This window comes from Palaemon carinicauda, chromosome 2, assembly GCF_036898095.1.
Source record: "Palaemon carinicauda isolate YSFRI2023 chromosome 2, ASM3689809v2, whole genome shotgun sequence".
In the NCBI taxonomy this organism is placed as follows: domain Eukaryota; kingdom Metazoa; phylum Arthropoda; class Malacostraca; order Decapoda; family Palaemonidae; genus Palaemon; species Palaemon carinicauda.
In genome coordinates, this window is record NC_090726.1 from 36571347 (window position 1) to 36593876 (window position 22530).

A 22530-nucleotide genomic window follows, 5' to 3' on the forward strand; every position below is an offset into this window, starting at 1 on the left:
GTGGAGGGAGTTCTCTTGGTGGCTTCTTTAGGAGTTGCAGAAGGTCCGGGAACCATTCTGCATGATGCCATACCGGAGCTATGAGAGTCATTGAAAGATTGACCTATGTTCTGGTCTTGTTGAGTACCCTCCTCATCAGACAGAACGGGGGAAAGGTGTAAACGTCGATGTTGTCCCACCGTTGTTGGAAAGGATCTTGCCAGAGAGCCTTGGGGTCTGGGACTGGGGAACAGTACAGTGGGAGCCTGAAGTTCAGGGCCGTTGCGAAGAGGTCCACAGTCGGAGAACCCCACAAAGTCGGGACTTTGTTGGCTACTTGATGATCCAAAGACCACTCGGTACTCACTATCTGAGATGCTCTGCTCAGGTTGTCGGCGAGCACATTCCTTTTGCCCGGAATGAAGCGTGCTGATAGTCGTATCGAGTGGATTTCGGCCCATCTCAGTATCTCTACTGCTAGATGGGATAGTTGCTGCGAAAAAGTACCTCCTTGTTTGCTGATGTAGGCCATTACTGTGGTGTAGTCGCTCATCACCACCACAGAGTGACTTGCCAGGTACTGTTAGAACTGTTGAAGGGCTAGAAAGATGGCCTTCATCTCTAGGAAATTTATGTGGAGGTACTTTTCTGACTCTGATTAGAGGCCTGAGGTCATGTGGTGCAGCACGTGGGCCCCGCGCCCTTTTTTTGAAGCGTCCGAAAAGAGCATCAAATCCAAATCCGGGGGGAGGACGAGAAGCTCCACTCCTTTTCGTAGGTTCTTGTCTGCTACCCACCACTGGAGATCAGTCAGTTCCGCAGGTCCCATAGGATGTGGATGTCCGGGGAGTCGTACGCTTGATTCCACCGGGACTTGAGTCGCCACTGGAGGGATCTCATCCTGAGGCGACCATTGGGAACTAGACGGGCCAGCTATGAAAGGTGACCAAGGAGACATAATCATGGTAGGGCTGGAAGTTCTTCTCGTCTGAGAAAAGGTCTTGCGACCTTCCTCAGCCTTGCTATCCTGTCGTCTGATGGGAAGGCTTTGTGGAGAGTGGTGTCTATAATCATGCCTAGGTATACCAGTCTTTGAGTGGGAAGCAGTGAAGACTTCTCCAGATTTACCATGATCCCCAGATCTTGGCAAAGTCTCAGAAGTTTGTCTCAGTGTTGAAGAAGGGTTGACACCAAGTATGCTAGGATTAACCAGTCGTCCAGAAAACGGAGGAGACGGATGCCAATCCTGTGTGCCCAAGATGATACTAGGGGAACACTCTGGTGAAGACTCGTGGTACTGTGGAGAGACCGAAGCACAGCACGATGAACTGGTACTTTTTGTTGTCTAGGCTGAATCTTAAATACTTCCTCGAAGACGGATGGACTGGGATCTGGAAGTACGCGTCCTTTAGGTCCAGTGTGCACATGAAGTCTTGCTGTCTTACTGCTAGTCTGACCGTGTCCGCCGTCTCCATGCTGAACGGAGTTTGTTTGACAAATTTGTTCAGAGCTGAGAGATAGATGACTGGTCTCCAGCCTCCAGACGCCTTCTTTACAAGAAAGAGTCGACTGAAGAAGCCTGGGGATCCGTCGAGGACCTCTTGGAGAGCGCCCTTCTTCAACAGGGTCTGGACTTCTGCCCGAAGGGCTTGCCCCCTTGCCGATCCCATGGCAAGGGAGTTCAATGAAACTGGATTTGTTGTTAGGGGAGGTAGAGATGTTATGAACGGGACGCGATAGCCTAGACTGATCACGGAGATTGTCCAGTTGCTTTCACCTGTTTGAGCAACTTTGTAGGCATCCCCCCACTGGTGGAAATGCAAGGGGACTGCCTATCCTAGGGTTTGCGGCCTTGGCTGCTTCTTCCAGGATTCTTGCCTCCCCTGGAGGACTTTTTGCCTTTCCTTTCTTTGACAGGAAAGGGCTTAGACACCAAGGTCTTCGCTGCTGTAGTCGTTGTAGTGGTCTTGACTGGACGGGACTGCTGTGGTGCTGGAGGCTTATAGGGCTTGGATGTTAAAGCCCTATGAAGGAGGGAGTCTTGATGAGACTTCCTCCACCTCTCAGCGGCATGTTCCACATCCTTAGGCTTGAACAAGACGGATACCTCTAGGGAGGAATGTCTGAGCCTATTGATCTCGGCGCTAGGGACCTTCTGATGGAATCTCTCAGCTACTGCATCCCGATGTTTCAGGATGGTATTTGCCCACAAGTTCGAGACTTGGTGGGCCAGAAACTCAATCGTGCGAGTACCTGAGAGAAGGAAGGTTTCCATAGCTTTCCTGGTACGTTCTTTGAAGTCCTCAGAACGTGTCAGGATACCTAAGGTCCCACACCAGATATTGAGCCACGAAGTGGCTTGCATAGCACACTTCTCAACTTTCTCCTGGTTGAGGATCTCGGCTGCCGAGAATGAGACTGCCGGTTGGAGAGTCTCTTAAGAGGGACTCCCCTGGTTAGCTCTTCCAGCGAGTGGTGAAGAGGAAGAGTTAAACAAGGCTCCTTAAGGATCTCGAAGTACCTCCTCTGCTGTACGCGAGGAGGTGGGAGGAGCTTGTTGGTGGCACCGGAACGGTTGAAGGAGGACATCTCGGAGAGCTGTTGTGAGATCTTGTTCCTGGTACTCTTAATCCCCTGAGACCCCGGCAGTGCTGCACTGGTCTTGGAGGGTTTCTGAGTAGTGTCCTTGCCCTCTCGAGGAGGGATCTCTGGGTCAGAAAACCCGTTGGAGCCCTAATTAGAGTCAGAACTTGCCAAAACGCATGTTCTGACTCTTGCTGGTCTCCTCCTGCTGTAGGACTTGCAGCGAAGTCTCCTTCTATCCCCAAAGGCTCTTCTTGGGGAGAGTCACGGACATTCCCTGAGTGGCTAGCTGGCTCCATCCTAGTCCTTAGATTCCTTCCTGGGAAGAATGTAGGACTCCAACATTGACAAGGGTGGCATGTTTCTTTCAATCCTCGACTGAGTAGAACCCTCGGTGCGAGGAGAGGTTTCCCCCATTGGTGCGATGGGGGAAAGTCTCTCTTAGCGTGATTCCTTTAGGGACGGGAAATCTTCGTCCGAAAGGGAAGGAGAGGCAGTCTGAGGAAAAGAAGGAACCTGCCTTGAAGGTCTGCGTGGAGTCAGTTTCACCCCTGGGGAAGTGACCGTGTCTGGAACTCCTCTTTTTCTCTTCAAAGGGGTAGAAGAAGCCATGGTTCTGTGTCCCAATTCAGAGAAGAAAGGCTTGAAAGCCTAAGTTACGGCTCTGATTAGTGCACAGAACCAGGGATGTTGGCTGACAGACGCGCTGTCAGACATACTCTTTGAAGGGACAGGGATTGAAGGATCCCTGGGAGGATCACCATCATTGGTGGGTTCGCCTGTGATGGGTTTGGGATCCTGGACCCCTCTGGATGTTTTCCTTCTCCCACAATGTGCGGTGGTATGCGCTTACGGGGGAGGGGAATGAGGCGATGGCGACCTTGACGTACGTCGTTCAGTAGTGTCACTCGCGGGAGGATATTGACGTTCGCGGGAGGGAGAATAATGGCGCTCGCGCGAGGGAGAATAATGGCGCTCGCGCGCGGGAGAACTGTTGGCGCGCGGGCACGCAGGATTATCACGTTGAGTGCGCGGGCACGCAGGAGAGAGTTCGCACGCATCTATGCCGGCTGTAGGGGGGGGGGGGGGCGCGAGCAGGAGAAAGATCCCTAGCGCGCGGGCGCGCAGTTGGATCATGTGGGGCGTGCGGGAGCGCGGGAAAAGGTTGGCGCGCACACTTTGGAGAGGATGGGCGAGTGTGCGCAGGGCGTGCGCGCAGAAGGCTAGCGCGCAGGTGAGCGCTGGCGCGTTGGTACTGGTTGGCGCGTGGGAGAAGCCAGCATTGCTGACTTCCCAGAAGTACTGCTTTCAGTAGATCGTTGGCGCGGAGGTTTTACCTGGCGTATGATGATGCACAGCATGGCACACAGGAGAGTTGGATGTTGGGCGCGTGTGCGCGCACAGGAGACTGTTGGCGCGCGGGAGAGCGCCATTGCGTAGAAGGTTGATGGCACGAAGGTGGTTTGCGTGCAGGTGAGCACTGGTGCGCAGGTGAGTGTTGGTGCGCAGCTGGGCGCGATCGCGTAGGAGAATGTTGGCGCGTAAGCGCAGGGCGTGTGGGCACAGTTTTCACATTGCGCGCAGCAAGACCTGCCGCGCAGGAGAACGTGGGCGCATATGTGCCTGAGGGCGTGCATAGCGCGTGATGGAGCTATGCTCCTGTTGGAGCGTATGCGCATGTTGGCGCATACGCCCTTGATGCCCTGTGTTAGGGTTTAGTGATGGGGCCTAATGAGCTACTAAGGACCGTTCGTCAGGTCTCGTTGGCGCGTAGCGCATATGTTGTTGGCGCGCAACAGCGTGCTTTGGTGGAGCCTTGTTAGGCCTATGTAAAAACGGCGTCGGCAGGTCTGTCGGATCGAAGGTCGACGTGTCCTTTAAAAGGACGACCTTCCACCGAAGGAGATCACAAATGATCTGCAGAAAGGTCCACGACCAATGCAGGAGCAGTGATGGATGATTGGTCTCGAGGCTCCTCTGACGTGGACTGCATAGAAGATGTTTAACTAAAGAGGCGCCTCCTCACCGTAGGTGAAGGAAGGCCTCTATGGCGAAGAAGAAGGCGACCCTTCCAACGAATGCGCCCTCTGGGGGCCGTTGGATCAGCAAGCTGACCTTCTGCAGTCCTCCGAAGAGGAGTGTCTGTAAGTGAACTCCCCCAAGGGAAAGAAACACTAGCAGGAGAGACTGACAATGGACTTAGTTTCTTCCTCGTAGGTTGAACAGGAACGGGAGAATCTAAGCCATCAGCTACCGTAGAGTTTGGAGTGGAAGAGGTGATGGGTGATACCGTATTGGATACCTCTGACACCACAACGTCGACAAGAGACAGAGGATCAACCTCTGACGGTGACAACGATTGCTAGACATCGGCAAATCCAAAACCTCCTTGGCGGGCAAACCCATAAGCCCCAAGGAGGACCAAAGCTGAAAAAGGGAGGTTAGTGACATATCCTCCCCCGGGGGGAGAGGTGGAGCTGCTTCGCTAGGGGAAGCAACGTCATCTCTCGAGTCCCGAGGTTGGTTAACAATACATCGGTCTACGCTACCACTCGATGGTCTCTCGAAAGAGACCTACCGAGTGGGAGCTTCGGAGGAGGTTTGGGCAACGGAAGAAGAGGCCTTGGGTTTTTCTCCTTTCAAAGCAACCTTCGAAGGAGAAATATCCCGTTTGGACTTCTTCCGTCGTCGCGAAAACCTCTCCCACTGGGTGGTAGACCACTCCCTACACTTGTTATTGCTATCACACCATTGGCCCCTACAAGAAGGACAAAGGGCTTGAGGATCAGTCTCGACCGCCGACATGACTGTTCCACAGGGGTGGTCGGGAAACCCAGGGCAGGTGCGCATGTTCGCAGAGGCCAACTTCACATATGCAGAACTAGAAAAAGAAAAGACAAAAGCAATTAAATGGCTGCCAAATTACGGCGAGGATGAGAGCGGACACGCCCGACCACCATCCGAGCCGAGAGCAAAGTGGGCTCAAGCACAGGTATTTGAGAGGGGGGGGGGGGGGGGGGGCAAGCTACCCTTCCCTACCCCCACTTAACTAGCGGTGTGGGTAGTAAACCCTCGTTAAAATTTAATGGCTCGTCATTTCAGATACGCCGAAAATAATACCCCTAATAAATAGCATGGTTTGTATTCCAGGTACGGAAAAAACGCATTTTGGGATAAGCTCGCATCAGTAAGCTCATCCTCCATAAGGTATCATGAAAAAAAGGGATTAATCAAGTATCTGTACATCTATGATGCAAACAGTCTCCAAAAGAAATTTACAGACTCTAAAACGAAGATGAAAATGCAATGCATTAAGAGTTGTTCCCTAGGTAATTCCAAATGAAAATAGAACGACCATTACATCTGGGGGAAGATCTCTGCTGTTATAAAGAGATTTAGGAGAGCATTTTTCACTTCACCTCTTTCCATTAATTTCATAAAGAGAAATGAAATCAAAACAGGATTACTATTTATCATATTTATAAATTTATCTTATTTCCATTATTATCAATGGAAAAATAATTATCCTAATTATTATTATTACTATCCAAGCTACAACCCTAGTTGGAAAAGCAAGATGCTATAAGCCCAGGGGCTCCAACAGGGAAAAATAGCCCAGCGAGGAAAGGAAATAAGGAAATAAATAAATGAAGAGAACAAATTAAATAAATCATTCTAAAATACGTAACAACGTCAAAACAGACATGTCATATATAAACTATTAACAACATCAAAAACAAATATGTCATATATAAACTATAAAAAGACTCATGTCTGCCTGGTCAACAAAAAAGCATTTGCTCCAACTTTGAACTTTTGAAGTTCTACTGATTCAACCACCCGATTAGGAAGATCATTCCACAACTTGGTCACAGCTGGAATAAAACTTCTAGAGTACTGCGTAGTATTGAGCCTCGTGATGGAGAAGGCCTGGCTATTAGAATTAACTGCCTGCCTAGTATTACGAACAGGATAGAATTGTCCAGGGAGATCTGACTGTAAAGGATGGTCAGAGTTATGAAAAATCTTATGCAACATGCATAATGAACTAATTGAACGACGGTGCCAGAGATTAATATCTAGATCAGGAATAAGAAATTTAATAGACCGTAAGTTTCTGTCCAACAAATTAAGATGAGAATCAGCAGCTGAACACCAGACAGGAGAACAATACTCAAAATAAGGTAGAATGAAAGAATTAAAACACTTCTTCAGAATAGATTGATCACCGAAAATCTTGAAAGACTTTCTCAATAAGCCTATTTTTTGTGCAATTAAAGAAGACACAGACCTTATATGTTTCTCAAAAGTAAATTTAATGTCGAGAATCACACCTAAAATTTTGAAAGAGTCATACATATTTAAAGAAACATTATCAATACTGAGATCCGGATGTTGAGGAGCCACCGCCCTTGACCTACTTACAATCATACCTGTACTTTGAGTTTTGTTAGGATTCAACTTCATACCCCATAATTTGCACCATGCACTAATTCTAGCTAAATCTCTATTAAGGGATTCACCAACCCTAGATCTACATTCAGGGGATGGAATTGATGCAAAGAGAGTAGCATCATCAGCATATGCAACAAGCTTGTTTTCTAGGCTAAACCACATGTCATGTGTATATAGTATGAAAAGTAATGGGCCAAGAACACTACCCTGTGGAACACCGGATATCACATTCCTATAATCACTATGGTGCCCATCAACAACAATTCGTTGAGATCTATTACTTAAAAAATCAATGATAATGCTAAGAAACGACCCACCCACTCCCAACTGTTTCAGTTTGAAAACAAGGGCCTCATGACTAACACGGTCAAAGGCAGCACTAAAATCAAGGCCAATCATACGAACTTCCCGACCACAATCAAGGGATTTCTGTACAGCATTGGAGATTGTAAGAAGGGCAACACACGCACACGCTCCAAGGCCTTTACGAAAACCAAATTGCAAACTAGGGAATAGATGATTACCTTCAGCAAACCTATTAAGGGACCTTCAAAGTAGTAAGAGGAAAATATGGACAAAACACCCCACATAATTAGATTGAAAATTTGTTTCATTGTCATCTTAACTCTGTATCTGTAGGGAAGTATATATGCTCCTTATTTGTTTGAGGCAAAGGTTTAGATATAAGTTGGAGAGGAAAGTATGAAATTGTGGTAGTAATGGTGATTGAAAAAGTTTCCTCAAGATAGACGTTGGAAAAGCGAGAAAGAAATAGGTGGAAAAGGTGAAATTAGAAAAGCATACTGTAAACGTATTTTTGTTCGTGGGTACCAAATGTTGGTTCGTGGATTCATAAATTCGCGGATTTCGCTTTTGAAACTTTTACCTTTTTGGTTATTAGTTGAACCCCAATTATGATAAAGTGTTAATTTTCAATGCATTGCTTTTATTCATTTATTTAAAATTTTAATAATCAACACTAATTAAGGGATTACTTATCACTACAAATGGTTATAATGTCACCGCCAAAAAAGAAAATTACAGAATTACCCAAGTTCTTCTAATATAGCATCCTAAGATAAAACATTACTCAAAATCTTTTGTTGTTACTCAGTGGTAAATAATAGCCTTTAAATAGAGACGAGATAGTTAATAGGCATATCACTTTCAAACATGTCGTTGTGATTTTCTATGTTTTGTGGTTTGAAAACAGTTTTTATCATATTTATTTTTTTTTATGTGGAGTGCTGAAAACATGTCTTGTTTTATGCATATTAGTAGCTATTATTATTTTTGTTATGTAACGCATTGTCATTTATTGATGAAAATATTAAAATAAATATGAAATAAAAAACAATGATTCTAATTTTATTTTTATTCAGAAAATATATGAAAAAATTCAATATATAGAAAAAAATATAAAAAAATAAACTAATAATCTCTGAAAATGACTAAACCTACAAAAGAAAAAAAATAATAATTATAGTGCATACCAAAATAAAACATATTCACAATAACAAATAAAAATTAGTAAAATACAATGATTTAGAAAATGTAGGTCACCAACACAAATCGAATGTGTCAAAGTTCAATACCAAAATCTGACAGTGTATAAAAATTTTCGTTGGATTTTTAAATTCGTGGATTCGTCCACCCAAGAAGACCACGAAAATTGGTACACCACGAACAAATATACGTTCACATAATAAGCAGAAAAAAAGAATTTTTAGGTATAGTTAAAAGACAGAGATGAAAGGGCAAGTTGAGAAGTTTGTACAATTCCATTATGGGGTCATGGGGATAGCAACAGGTTTTTCATGGTATGTAAAGTTACCGGGAGAAAGTTAAAATGTTTAGTGTTATGTGAATATAAAATGGAGTAAGGAAAATTACAAATTTGAAAGTAATTTGCATTTTTCTTAACAAAACAAACCTGTAGCTATTTATAGGGATTGGGATGATACTTTTGGAGAAGTTGGAAGACTAGTTATAAGACTTTTAGTGAGGTGTAACCACCCACCTCATAGTTAGTGCTGGGGGGGGGGGAGCCAGCTACCCTGCTCTCACACACACACACACACCTGTTATATCATCACTTTGTAATGTAGGCAGGACTTATCGGGGGACAGGTGATGGCGGTGGTCTTTCATCACCAAGACCAAGAGAAGCTTTCCTCCCAAAGGTAAACGAGGAACTCCACTATTGCTAGAATAGTGGCATTGAGAGGAGAGATAACCCTTCCACGATAACAACTACTGTACAGTCCACTTGGCATGGTAGACCGAAGCCGAAGATCTACAGTAAGATGGTATCCAGGCATCCTCTTCGCAACTTGTTGCAGAAAGGAGCTGGATAGTCTCCAGGCGTGAAGTCGCAGCAAAGATACGGCTTTGGGAAAAGACGTTCACATGTGGCTGTTATAATGGATTGTGTCGCGGAGGGAGTTCTCTCGGGATCTTCGTCGGGATTTACAAACAAGTCAGCTGAGTAGGACGAGTCTCATTACCGCTGATGAAGCCTGCTCCGAGAAGCAAGGGCAGGAAATGGACAACTCCATTTCCCGCAGGATTTCTCGGAATCTTTGTCAGGAGTTGTAGACGGGTCAGGTGGGTGTGACAAGTCTACTTGGCAAGACGAATCTGATGGGGAAGACAAGATTACCGATGACAAAGACTGCTCCGAAGAGCAATGACAGGGAATGGATGAATACAATTCCCACCGGAGGAATACCCCAAAAGGAAGATCGAACAGATGAAGGAAGTCTTTCTCGCTGTCGGCAATTCTTCCTGCAAGCAGGAAGATTGCTGAACAGTGGCTGGATGGAGGGACTCTCCCTCGGAGGGGAGTGGATGAATCCAACTCCCACTGGAGGAATCACCTGGAGGGAGACCTGCAGGTGAAGGAAGTCTTTCCCGCATACGGGAAAAAAGGTCCAAGATCTGCTGCTGCAGTCGGCGACTCTCCCCACAAGCAGGAAGATTGCTGACCAGTGGCTGTTGGAGGGACTCTCCATTGAAAGGGAGAGTCCCAACCTCCAGGCCACACCCTGTGTTTCCCATCGACTAGTTGAAGATCAACATCAGGTGTTGCCTCAAAAACGTAGCCGAAGCTTGAATCTTAGTTCCCCCGAAGGAATTACTCCTTGTTCGTAAGGAAGGCTGCCCTCATCTCTAGACTTTAAAGGACTGTGCTGTTCGGACTCTGACCAGAGCCCGGAGGCTGAGTGGTACAGCCTGTGGCTCACCCAACTTCTTTGATGCCTTTGAAGGGAGCGTCAAATCTGGTGGAGATTCTTGTTTGTCATCCTTCTTCTGCCAGGGTCACGTAAAGACCACAAGAAGACAGAGAATCCTCTTGCCGAATTACCTGGTATCTGGCTGCCCTTGAAGAGGTTGGATTCGAAAGAGTCCGCTGCAGGTTTGATGAACCAAAGTGAAACGGTGACCTATGAGATGTTTCCACTGTTGGCAGAAAGTGTGTCTCGTAGAAGGAAAAGAATCCAATTCCCGCCAGAGGAATCGCCCGAAGGAAAGACCTAACAGGTAAAGGAAGTCTTTGCCACAGACAAGAAAAATTGACCAACCCCCGTTGCTGATGTCGGCCATTCTCTCCGCAAGTAAGAAGATTGCCAAACAGTGACTGGTGGGGGACTTTCCCTCAGAGGGGAAAATACCAACACCTGGTGGTGTACCTCCGGGCAGCGATCTCTCCTTTCCATTAACATCCGTATCCAAGTTGAGGGTTGGCATGGAGGTCTATCTGTGGAAAGGTGACCGAAGCTCGTTTCTGGGGTCATCCGGGCTGGAATGCCCAAAGGAACCCAGTATCCCACTACCCTCGTTCTTACACATGGCATCAGGAGCAAAGGAGCAGAAGCAGAGATTGTTGCATAAACTGTAACACTTTCAGAGAGACCGAACCCTCGTGAAGAAAGGTCGTTGTCATCGAGCCAATCAGGAGCTGCCACAGGCGCCGGAGAACAGGGCAGTGACAGGGCAGGGGCAGCTGATCTACGGGAAAGATCGCTTTGCACATCTACATCGGCTGCCTTAGCCGATTGGAGAAGAACGTTGTACTGTAATGCTGAAGAAAACAAAAAGAATGAAAGGCAAACTCCCTCGGCAGGACAACCTGTTCCGCGGAAGGGAAGGGAGTTCCCCAAGAGAACAAGACATACTCGTAAAAACATATTTCAAGGGCTAGAAAAACAGCTGGGGAGGAGAAATATGGACGTCTACTCTCACCAAGCCTAAAATAATACGTGACTAAACATTACAAGTGTGTGAGTGGGGTGGCTGGCAACCCTGCCTAACAAATCCCCCATTGCTATCTAGTGGTAGGGCACTTTATACCTAGCTATAAAATCTTATGGCTAGTTTCAGCTCCGCCGAAAGTAAGGTCCCTATAAATAGCGAGGGTTTGAATTTAGTGTCGGAACAACTCCCATGTCTTTCCTATACTGGTGATGTTTAATGATAATATATTTGTAATTTTTCTCATTTTTGTCATAAATCTTCTGTAAAAATGTTTACTCTTCAAACTAGACCATTTTTCTTTTATTTTATGAATGATAATAACATAAAGTATTGAAACTACGTGAAATGAACATTAACTGTGGAATGCTAAATGAAAAAATAATCATGACCTCCAGTCCTGACTGTATAATGCTCCAACTAAAAATAAAAAAAAAAAATTGATAATTCACTCTTGGAAGTTTATTATTCATGCAAATGCTTTATCAAGAAAATAAACAGTGAAAGGTTACCTTTTGCCATGCAGTTAATTCCCTATTTGGGAACTCTAGTTTTGATTTTTCAACCATATTTCCAAGCACATCCATGTTCACAAGAACTTTGGCTAAGTCATCTGCTGAACTCCTGTTCATCGCTTCATGACATTCGTTTGTTATGCTTGGTAAGATTTCAATAAGGGATTCATGATTATTTTTGAGGTCTTCTTGCAATTCGGCAATTTTCTGTGTCTCCTTTTTGGTTTTCTTGATGATGCTCTCATGCCACTTCATCATGTTACGGAGCTTTCGATGTAATTCCTCTTGATCTCCCAAGTAAGTATACAGGAACTTGCTATATGTTTCTAGCTGAGTCTCCATATCCTCGGTAGAAAGCAGTAATTCCTTTGCATTTGATACCTGCTCAGCAATAAACCTGTGTGTAGTTTTTTTCCTGATATTTGGTTGGAATTTGTTAGGCTGACCAGATCCTCCTAATCGTTTTAAATCTGAAATGCTCTGTTCTAAATCATAGTTGATAGGCAAATCTGAACTTGAAACACATGGGTGTTCCTTCATACAAGTAGGACAAGATATTTTGACATCTTTGATCAGGTTTTCCAAGCAGCCACTACAGTAGCTATGGCCACATTGTAAAACTCGTGGCCTGATCGATTCACTGTAGGTTTCAGCACATAGTTTACAATCAGATGACTCCATACCCTGAAAGGATTAGAAAACAAAAACAAATAAATAGTATACTGGGCAGCATAATGGCCAAGCAGTATTATACTGTAACTTGTCTGGCTTTTCTTTCTAAGTAGTGAGTTACACTAAGTATTTCTAAGTACATACACTTTTCAAATTGTAGAGTATGGTAAACCTCTAACAAAAACCTAAGAATCAGTTCCATCAACTATTAATAAAGCAATGGATGAAGATGTTCAAAGTCTTGGATCAAAACAAAGAAATATTAATTACATATGACATGGGAGAGATTTCGTTAAAAAAGTGAAAAATCCAAGATCATCATTCAAAATAACTGTGCTAATGTACAGAAACATATATATATATATATATATATATATATATATATATATATATATATATATATATATATATATATATATATATATATATATATATATATATATATATATATATATATATATTGTTTATGTGTCCAACAAAACATTCTCCTATTAGTGGGTGGCCACAGATATACATGACACAAAAGTCACTGCTATATTTATGCTCTAACTGTTGAATCTGTTAAAAATTTCAGACCCTCAGTCACTAATACACAATCGGGCCCTTTTGTTACTTATTCATACACCCCACTTTTTGGGGTTGGTGTTGATTGTGAACGTTTTTGAGATTTCCGACTAGGGCTGCCACTCAGAATTTTACTTTTCCCCTACACACTAGGACCATTTTCCCCTACTTTCCCCTACGCAATAATTTTGTTTTTGTTGCATTTTTAGGTCACTTCAAACTCACGACTTTTAATATATATATTATATATATATATATATATATATATATATATATATATATATATATATATATATATATATATATATATATATATATATATATATATATACAGCAGTGGAACCTCTACATCTGAATGTATCTACATCCGAATTTTCCAACATCCGAAGTAAAATTCGAGCAAATTTTTTACTTCGACACACGAAGTAAACATTACGCCATTGAGCGTCGAGTGCTCAGTTCTCTATTCTTGTGTTTATCGTGTGGTTGTCCTCTGTTTGGTCTGTTATTAACAGCGCTTATTTTCTTCCTTTTCTCACATTTCCTTTTTGATTTTACCTATAATCATGGTGCCTAAGAAGCTAAGTTTCAGTACAGGAAGAAGGCAATTCTTTCATTAGAATTGAAGCCAGAAATTATAGAAAAACATGAGAGCAGTGTGCATGTGAGTGATACTGTATGGCTAAACATTATGGCCGGAATAGGCCTATGATCTCGAGGATCATCAAGCTGAAGGCAGCCATTAAAGCAAATAACCATCGAAGGGGATCACCATTATTACAAGACATCGTAGCAATACCCTGGAAGAGATAGAACGCCTTTTGTTGATAGGGATAAAGGACAAAGAGATTGTTGGCAACGATCATTTGTGAGAAGGGCCAGCGTGATGAACAGAAAGAAAGAAAAAAGTGAAGCAAAGAAAACCAAGATAGCATTAACAAGCTCTTTTAAATAAGACTTCTCTCTTTTTCTGTTTCTCTCTAAACATAGCATTAACAAGTTCTTTAAATAAAATCTCTCTCTCTCTCTCTCTCTCTCTCTCTCTCTCTCTCTCTCTCTCTCTCTCTCTCTCTCTCTCTCTCTCGTTCTTCTTCGCTGTTATAGTGTTAGATACGTCTACGTCTATTATTTTTTTTTCCGAGAGAGAGAGAGAGATTAAACAAAAATGTGTTCAGAGTACATATGATTTTTAACAGCGTCAACGAGTTGAAAAACAATTAAATGAAACTAAGAAAGTAATAACAGCTAATCTGAATTCCTTTATTAACTAAAACAAATATTGATACAAACACACTCGTGTGCGTATGCACAAACACACACACACACACACACACAGGTGCAAGAATTGCTACGCAATAAGAGAGACGGTCGGGGTGGAGGTAGAGATGGTAACTGCGATAACATACCGTAACTCGTCACTGAAAGTGATGAAAATAAAAGATCAAAAGAAAAAAAATGTAAAAAATGTTATTTTTATTAATAAAATAAATTTTTGAATATACTTACCCGGTGATTATACAAGCTGCAGCTCTGCTGCCCGACAGAAAAACTCTACGTTCAAAATACGCCAGCGATCGCTATGCAGGTAGGGGGTGTACATCAACAGCGCCATCTGTCGAGCAGGTACTCAGTACTCAATGTAAACACAGAACCAATTTTCTCCTCGGTCCACTGAGTCTCTATTGGGGAGGAAGGGAGGGTCCTTTAATATATAATCACCGGGTAAGTATATTCAAAAATTTATTTTATTAATAAAAATAAAATTTTTCAATATTAAACTTAGCCGGTGATTATATAAGCTGATTCACACCCAGGGGGGTGGGTAGAGACCAGCATTACTTGTTTACATTATTATGAGCTAAGTATTTTGTATTTCATTTTAGCAGTTATTCAAAATAACAAACATAAAATAAATAAGTACCTGGTAAGGAAGTCGACTTGAACAATTACTCTGCCTTTTTAAGTACGTCTTCCTTACGGAGCCTCGCGATCCTCTTAGGATGCTGAGCGACCCCTAGGATCTGAAGTATCAAGGGTTGCAACCCATACAACAGGACCTCATCAAAACCTCTAATCTAGGCGCTTCTCAAGAAATGACTTTGACCACCCGCCAAATCAACCAGGATGCGAAAGGCTTCTTAGCCTTCCGGACAACCCAAAAACAATAAAAAAAACATTTCAAGAGAAAGATTAAAAAGGTTATGGAATTAGGGAATTGTAGTGGTTGAGCCCTCACCCACTACTGCACTCGTTGCTACGAATGGTCCCAGAGTGTAGCAGTTCTCGTAAAGAGACTGGACATTCTTAAGATAAAAAGACGCGAACACTGACTTGCTTTTCCAATAGGTTGCGTCGATTATACTTTGCAGAGATCTATTTTGTTTAAAGGCCACGGAAGTTGCGACAGCTCTACTTCGTGTGTCCTTACCTTCAGCAAAGCTTGGTCTTCCTCATTCAGATGGGAATGAGCTTCTCGTATTAACTGTCTGATAAAATAGGATAAAGCATTCTTTGACATAGGCAAAGATGGTTTCTTAACTGAACACCATAAAGCTTCAGACGGGCCTCGTAAAGGTTTAGTTCGTTTTAAATAGAACTTAAGAGCTCTTACAGGACATAAGACTCTTTCTAGTTCATTTCCAACCATACAATAAGTTTGGAATATCGAACGATATTGGCCAAGGCCGAGAAGGCAGCTCGTTTTTGGCTAGAAAACCAAGTTGTAGAACATGTAGCCGTTTCGGATGAGAATCCGATGTTCTTGCTGAAGGCATGAATCTCACTGACTCTTTTAGCTGTGGCTAAGCATACCAGGAAAAGAATCTTAAGGTGAGATCTATCAGGGAGGCTGATTGTAGCGTTTCGAACCTGTCTGACATAAGGAATCTTAGTACCACGTCTAAATTCCAACCAGGTGTAACCAAACGACGCTCCTTCGTGGTCTCAAAAGACTTAAGGAGGTCCTGTAGATCTTTATTGTTGGAAAGATCTAAGCCTCTGTGACGGAAGACTGATGCCAACATGCTTCTGTAACCCTTGATAGTGGGAGCTGAAAGAGATCGTTCTTTCCTCAGATATAAGAGGAAGTCAGCTATTTGAGTTACAGGGGTACTGGTCGAGGATACGGATACTGACTTGCACCAGTTTCGGAAGATTTCCCACTTCGATTGGTAGACTCTAAGGGTGGATGTTCTCCTTGCTCTAGCAATCGCTCTGGCTGCCTCCTTCGAAAAGTCTCTAGCTCTCGAGAGTCTTTCGATAGTCTGAAGGCAGTCAGACGAAGAGCGTAGAAGGTCCACCCTTAGGGGAAGTGTTCTGGGAACGTCTACTAGCCATCGAAGTACCTCGGTGAACCATTCTCTCGCGGGCCAGAGGGAAGCAACTAGCGTCAACCTTGTCCCTTCGTGAGAGGCGAACTTCTGCAGTACCTTGTTGACAATCTTGAACGGAGGGAATGCATATAGATCTAGATGTGACCAATCTAGTAGAAAGGCATCTATATGAACTGCTGCTGGGTCCGGGATTAGTGAGCAAAATATTGGGAGCCTCTTGGTCATCGAGGTTGCGAAGAGATCTATGGTTGGCTGGCCCCAGGTGGCCCAAAGTCTCTTGCATACATCCTTGTGGAGGGTCCATTCTGTTGGAATTATTTGTCCCTTCCGACTGAGACAATCTGCCATGACATTCAAGTTGCCTTGGATGAACCTCGTTACTAGTGATATGTCTAGACCTTTTGACCAGGTGAGGAGGTCCCTTGCGATCTCGTACAACGTCAGAGAGTAGGTCCCTCCTTGCTTGGAGATGTACGCCAAAGCCGTGGTGTTGTCCGAGTTCACCTCCACCACTTTGCCTTGAAGGAGAGACCTGAAGCTTTTCCAGGTCAGACGTACTGCCAGAAGCTCCTTGCAGTTGAAATGCATTGTCCTTTGACTCGAGTTCCATAATCCCGAGCATTCCCGACCGTCTAATGTCGCACCCCAGCCTACGTCCGATGCGTCCGAGAAGAGAACGTGGTTGGGAGTCTGAACAGTTAGGGGAAGACCCTCTCTAAGGTTGATATAGTCCTTTCACCAAGTCAGACAAGACTTTATCTTTCCGGAAACCGGGATCGAGACCGCTTCTAGCGTCTTGTCCTTTTTCCAGTGAAAAGCTAGATGGTATAGAAGAGGACGGAGGTGTAGTCTTCCTAGTGACACAAATTGATCCACGGATGAAAGTGTCCCTACCAGACTCATCCACAGCCTGACTGAGCAGCGTTCCTTCTTCAGCATCTTCTGGATGGATAGCAGGGCTGGGGGCTGATCGTCTTGTTCAGCAACGTCCTCATCAGAGGGTTCCTCATCCGAAACTGATGAGGAAACGGCAACGGAGTGGGCAACGTCTGACTCGCTGAATCCGGTCGCACTGGTGGATGCGTGACGGAGCCGGACGCAATATCATGGAACTGCTGCACAGTCTGTGAACTGTCAACAACCATGGGTGCGCGAGGAAGTACAGCGTCAACCCGAAACTGTCTAGACCGTCTGGGTTGTGCAGTCAACACCCTACCGGGTTGCTGAGGTTGACGCACTGCGTCACAACAAGTCACCTCTGCTGGTTGTTGAACGTCCTGAACGTCAACAACCACCTCCGAGCGTCGCTTAACGTCAACGTGCGACTGGCAACCCACACTGGGTCGCATCGGTGGAGGAACCAATTCAACTGGCAGACGCGAGTAGATTACCTCAGCGTCAACAGGGCGCACAACCGACCGGTTGGAAGGTTGTTGAATTGAATTGAATATGGGATTTAGGCATTAAGCCAAGCACTGGGGCATCAAAGGCCATTCAGCGCTATATAACTAAAATCATTCAATCATATCTGTACACTCACAACATTTAGTATCATTTTAACCTTTAATACAAATCGTAACACTTTCATACAATAAAATCTAGATGTGAAATAAATAGGGATTAAAAGGGTAAAATAAATAAATAAATTAATAAAATCAATTATAGCTCGTAATATAACCCAATACTTTGTATAAATTTTCTCAAGTTCAGGGTATTACAGTTTTCCCCCAGTATATCTCTTAACGGTTTGTCCTGGAGTAAATGTGTCCTCCTCTGGAGATTAAAAACAGGACAATCGACTAAAATATGTTTAACATCCATTGTCACTTGACAGGTATTACAAAGAGGGGCCTGTCTCCCTTCCCCACTCTTCATTAAATAATTGTGCGTTGCATGTGTATGGCCAATACGCAGCCTAGTTAAAATAATGGTATCCCTTCTACTTGTAGAATTACAAGATGACCATTTATCCACCAATGGGTGGATTTGTTTCAATTTTGTATTGGTGGTCCGTTCAGACCATCGAGCTTGCCACTTATTTTTACAGTAAAGATGAATCTCACTTCTAAGATCTTTGTAAGGAATACTCAAGGGGGATGGATTACTTAGCCCTGAAGCTTCCTTTGCTGCCTTATCTACTTGTTCATTCCCATCCACCCCAACATGGGCAGGGACCCAACAGAAGTGAACACTGATACTCTTCCTAGACTGCAGAAGTACTAACCAGTCCTGCACCTCTTGTACTAGATGATGGCCTGGCATAATTTGTTTTAATGAGAGTAAAACACTATTGGAATCCGTAAAAATTGTATAAAAACTATTTTGGTTGCCATTTTTAAAAATATGTTGGACTGCGAGAATTATTGCGTACAGCTCAGCAGTAAAAATTGAACAAGAGGATGGGAGTTTCCTTCTAATAACAATATCCCCCACCACAGCTGCACTTCCAACTCCTGCAGCCGATTTGGAGCCATCTGTAAAAACATGTTTCCCATGATGTTGAGCAGCATGATTTAAAAACTCACTTTTCATTACCCTACTAGGTAAGGTATTTTTCCCTCCTGCCGTAAAACATACTTTAACAGGTGGATTACACCAAGGAGGAGACTTGGGATATCCTACCTCTGCTATCTGTGCTGTTAACAAGCCTACTTCTCTAGCATCATTTTTCAGCTGTACTTCCAAAGGCTTAGGCACTCTAGATCTGTTAGGAGCCCGATCTAAAGGCGCCCTAACATATTTACAGTTAGGATTGTTTCTCACAGCAAGGGACCTAGCTAAAAACCTCAAACTCAACTCCTCTCTGCGAATGGAAAGGGGAGGTATGCCAGAATCAACATAGAGACTGTCAATGGGAGATGTTCTGTAAGCACCTGTGCAGATGCGAAGCCCAGCATTGTGAACAATATCAAGTTTTCCAAGTAAAGTCTTTGTAGCTGACCCATATATTTGGCATGCATAGTCTAACTTGCTCAGACACAAAGATGTATAAATTCTAAGCAAAGTTGTTCTATCAGCACCCCAATCAAAATGCGATATCACTTTCAGAATGTTCAGTGACTTCTTAACCCTGATAGATAGGTCATTTATATGGGGACCAAATGTCATTTTCTTGTCGAAAATGACTCCAAGAAACTTGACACTATCCTCATATGGCAAAATACAATCATTTAAGAAAAGGGTGGGGATCTCTTCCCTTTTACGAGTACGAGTAAAGCGAATGGCTTTGGTCTTCTGAGGAGAAAACATGAATCCGCGAGAATTTGCCCATGCGGAAGCAGCATTTATTGCAATTTGAAGATTTTGGCATGCTTGTAGTGCAGATGATCCACTACAATAAATTGCAAAGTCATCGACAAATAGTGATCCTTGTATGCCAGGAGGTATGTGACTAATGAGACTATTAATTGCAACAGCAAACAAGGTCACACTCAATACGCTGCCTTGGGGGACACCTTCTTCTTGCATGTAGGATGAAGATAGTTCTGACCCTACTCTCACTTTAATGGAGCGGTTTGATAAAAATTCTTCAATAAAAGAGAACATATGTCCTCCTATACCCCACGAGGCCAATTGCTTTAAAATACCACCCCTCCAGGTGGTGTCATATGCCTTTTCGAGGTCAAAAAAGACACCCACCACCTGGTTTTGGTTAGAAAAAGCATTTGAAATTTCCCTTGATAACATCAGCAAAGGGTCCAGAGTACTTCGGTTCTTCCTAAAACCAAACTGTCTGTTAGATAAAAGATTTTTTGATTCTAGATACCACACAAGTCTGTTGTTGATCATTCTCTCAAATAGTTTGCATATGCAACTGGTCAAGGATATGGGCCTATAACTAGATGGCAGTTCTGGGTCTTTACCAGACTTGTGGCCTGGAATTACAATTGAAGTATGCCAGGAATCAGGAGATGTATGGGAAGCCCATAGACCATTAAAGGTTTCTAATAAAAATTCCTTGGTATCCACTGGAAGATGTGATATCATTTCATACCGGATGCCATCCTCACCTGGGGCAGTTAAAGAAGAGCTGGAGATAGCATTTTGCATCTCCTCCATACTAAAAGGCAGGTTAAAAGCTTCAGTATTTGAAGAAGCAGGAGGAACAACAGATGTTGATGCTCTAATTTGTTGAAATGCTGGGGAATAGTTGTCAGCACTTGATACATGAGCAAAGTGCTTAGCAAGAACCTCTGCTACATCTTTGGGGTCAGATATATATCTATTATTTTCCCTTAATATTGGTAGAGGCTTAGGGACGAATTTACCTTGAAGTTTTCTAATCTTGTCCCATATTTCCTTTGAAGGAGTTTTGGTATTAATATTAGATATATATTTCTTCCAAGATGCTCTCTTTGCTTTTTTAAAAATTCTTTTTTGTTTGGCACAGGCTCTGAGATATGCTATTCTATCTGCTAAATAGTTTGTCCTCAAGTATCTTCTGAAGCAAGTTCGGGTCACTTTTCTTGCGTTGGCACATTCTTTACTCCACCAAGGAACTACAGAGCGATGAGGTAAACCGCATGTTTTAGGTATAAACTTGCTAGCATTATCATCAATAATATTTTCAAGATGTTGATAGGCATGCACTGGAGATGTAAATTCATCATATTCTTTATCAGTGTGTGAACATTTTTCATAAGCTGCCCAGTCTGCCTCATCTATCTTCCATTTTGGTGGTCACTGAGAAGGAGGATTATGGACATAATTTAACATTATTGGCCAATGGTCACTGCCATGTAGGTGTTCATTTACTGACCAAAGGTAGTCCAATCGAATGGATGAGGAACAGATTGACAAATCAATGGCTGATGTAGAGTTGTGGAATACATCATACCTAGTTGGAGAACCATCATTCATTAGTATTACATCATTGTTGTCGATTAATTCTTCAACAAGATTACCCCATCTATCGCACACATTTCCACCCCATAAAGTATGCTTTGCATTAAAATCACCCATTAAAATAAAAGGGGCAGGAAGCTGATTGATCAAGTCTTGGAGGTCAGAAAGTCTAAGCCTTCTTGGATTACCAGCATGATCTAAGAGGAAAAGTTCTAAGGATGGTTCAATATATAGCGAGCATAAAGTAATTTTTTTCCCGATATGAGTTCTAACTGCACATGCCTGTAGTGGTGTATTGAGTGGGATTGTTTCAAATTTTACAGATTTGTGAATAATAAAACCTGTACCACCTTGAGCTCTTGCAGCTTGCAAAGGAGGGGATCTACAAAAATGATAATTGAGTCCAGGATTAAATGGTTTGTCACTGATCTTGGTTTCCTGTAGGCAAATTACCTTCGTGTCTGAGTCCCTGGTTAAAGTTTTTATTTGCTCAATGCTAGTACTTAGACCTCTGCAATTCCACTGGATGATAGACATTATCTTTTGTTATTATTTTTCTTTGTCTCATTTGTCTTTTGGGACTTTTCAGATGAAGCCATGTAAGGCCTGGAGATGGAAGGCTTTACTAGGCCACCACTCTTCTTTTCTTTCTTTCTAGGATCTTTATAAGAGTCAACCTTAGGATCATGAGCAGTAGGGCACTTACCTGACTTAGATGAAGGTGAGGATGATGGGGACCTTTTCCTCTTTGGAAGATCTTGTTTTCCAATCTCCATCAAATCAGGTAGAGATTCTGCCTGAGACAATACATTTAAGGTGGTGGAAGCCACATTGACTTCCTTGGAGGATTGTGCTAGAACTTCAACAGTTCGAGCACTTAACCCAGAAGGCTGGGCTACTACCTCTAGGGGAGATGCTCCTATCGGTGACAATACTTTTGGTGTGTTGGACACCATATTGACCTCTTTGGAGGTTTGTGCTCTGGCTTTTATAGCCTGAGCACTTGACCCAGATGGCTGGGCTACTACCACTAAGGGAGATGCACCTGACGGGCCAGGTGCTGCCACTGGTCCCCCTGTGGTAGTAAGGGGTAGTGGATTATAATCTTTTGTTGGCATCTTAACCGCGCGAGCAAAATTAAGTTGCCGATTGAGTAAATGCTTTGCATAACCTACACTTATATGTTCAGCATTTGCTTTCAAGATTGCAGCTTCTTCATTCTTGTATTCTCTACATCTTTTATCATTTGGTTTATGATTATCTTTACAGTTTGCACAGGTTGTATCTCTGTTGCATTGGCCATGTTCTAACAAAGAACAGTTAATACAGATC

The 22530-nt window shown here is 43.4% G+C and overlaps 1 protein-coding gene across 3 annotated transcripts in view; it reads right to left on the reverse strand.

The window, feature by feature from the left end:
• The window catches only part of LOC137623863 (tripartite motif containing 13-like), a 101722-nt gene that overhangs the window by 35785 nt on the left and 43407 nt on the right, over positions 1–22530 (reverse strand). For all 3 annotated transcript variants that reach the window (XM_068354675.1, XM_068354680.1, XM_068354672.1), the window contains exon 2: positions 11783–12469. In XM_068354675.1, the coding sequence (XP_068210776.1) occupies positions 11783–12466 (684 nt within the window). In that variant the 5' untranslated portion in view covers positions 12467–12469. The remainder of the gene's footprint in view (positions 1–11782; positions 12470–22530) is intronic.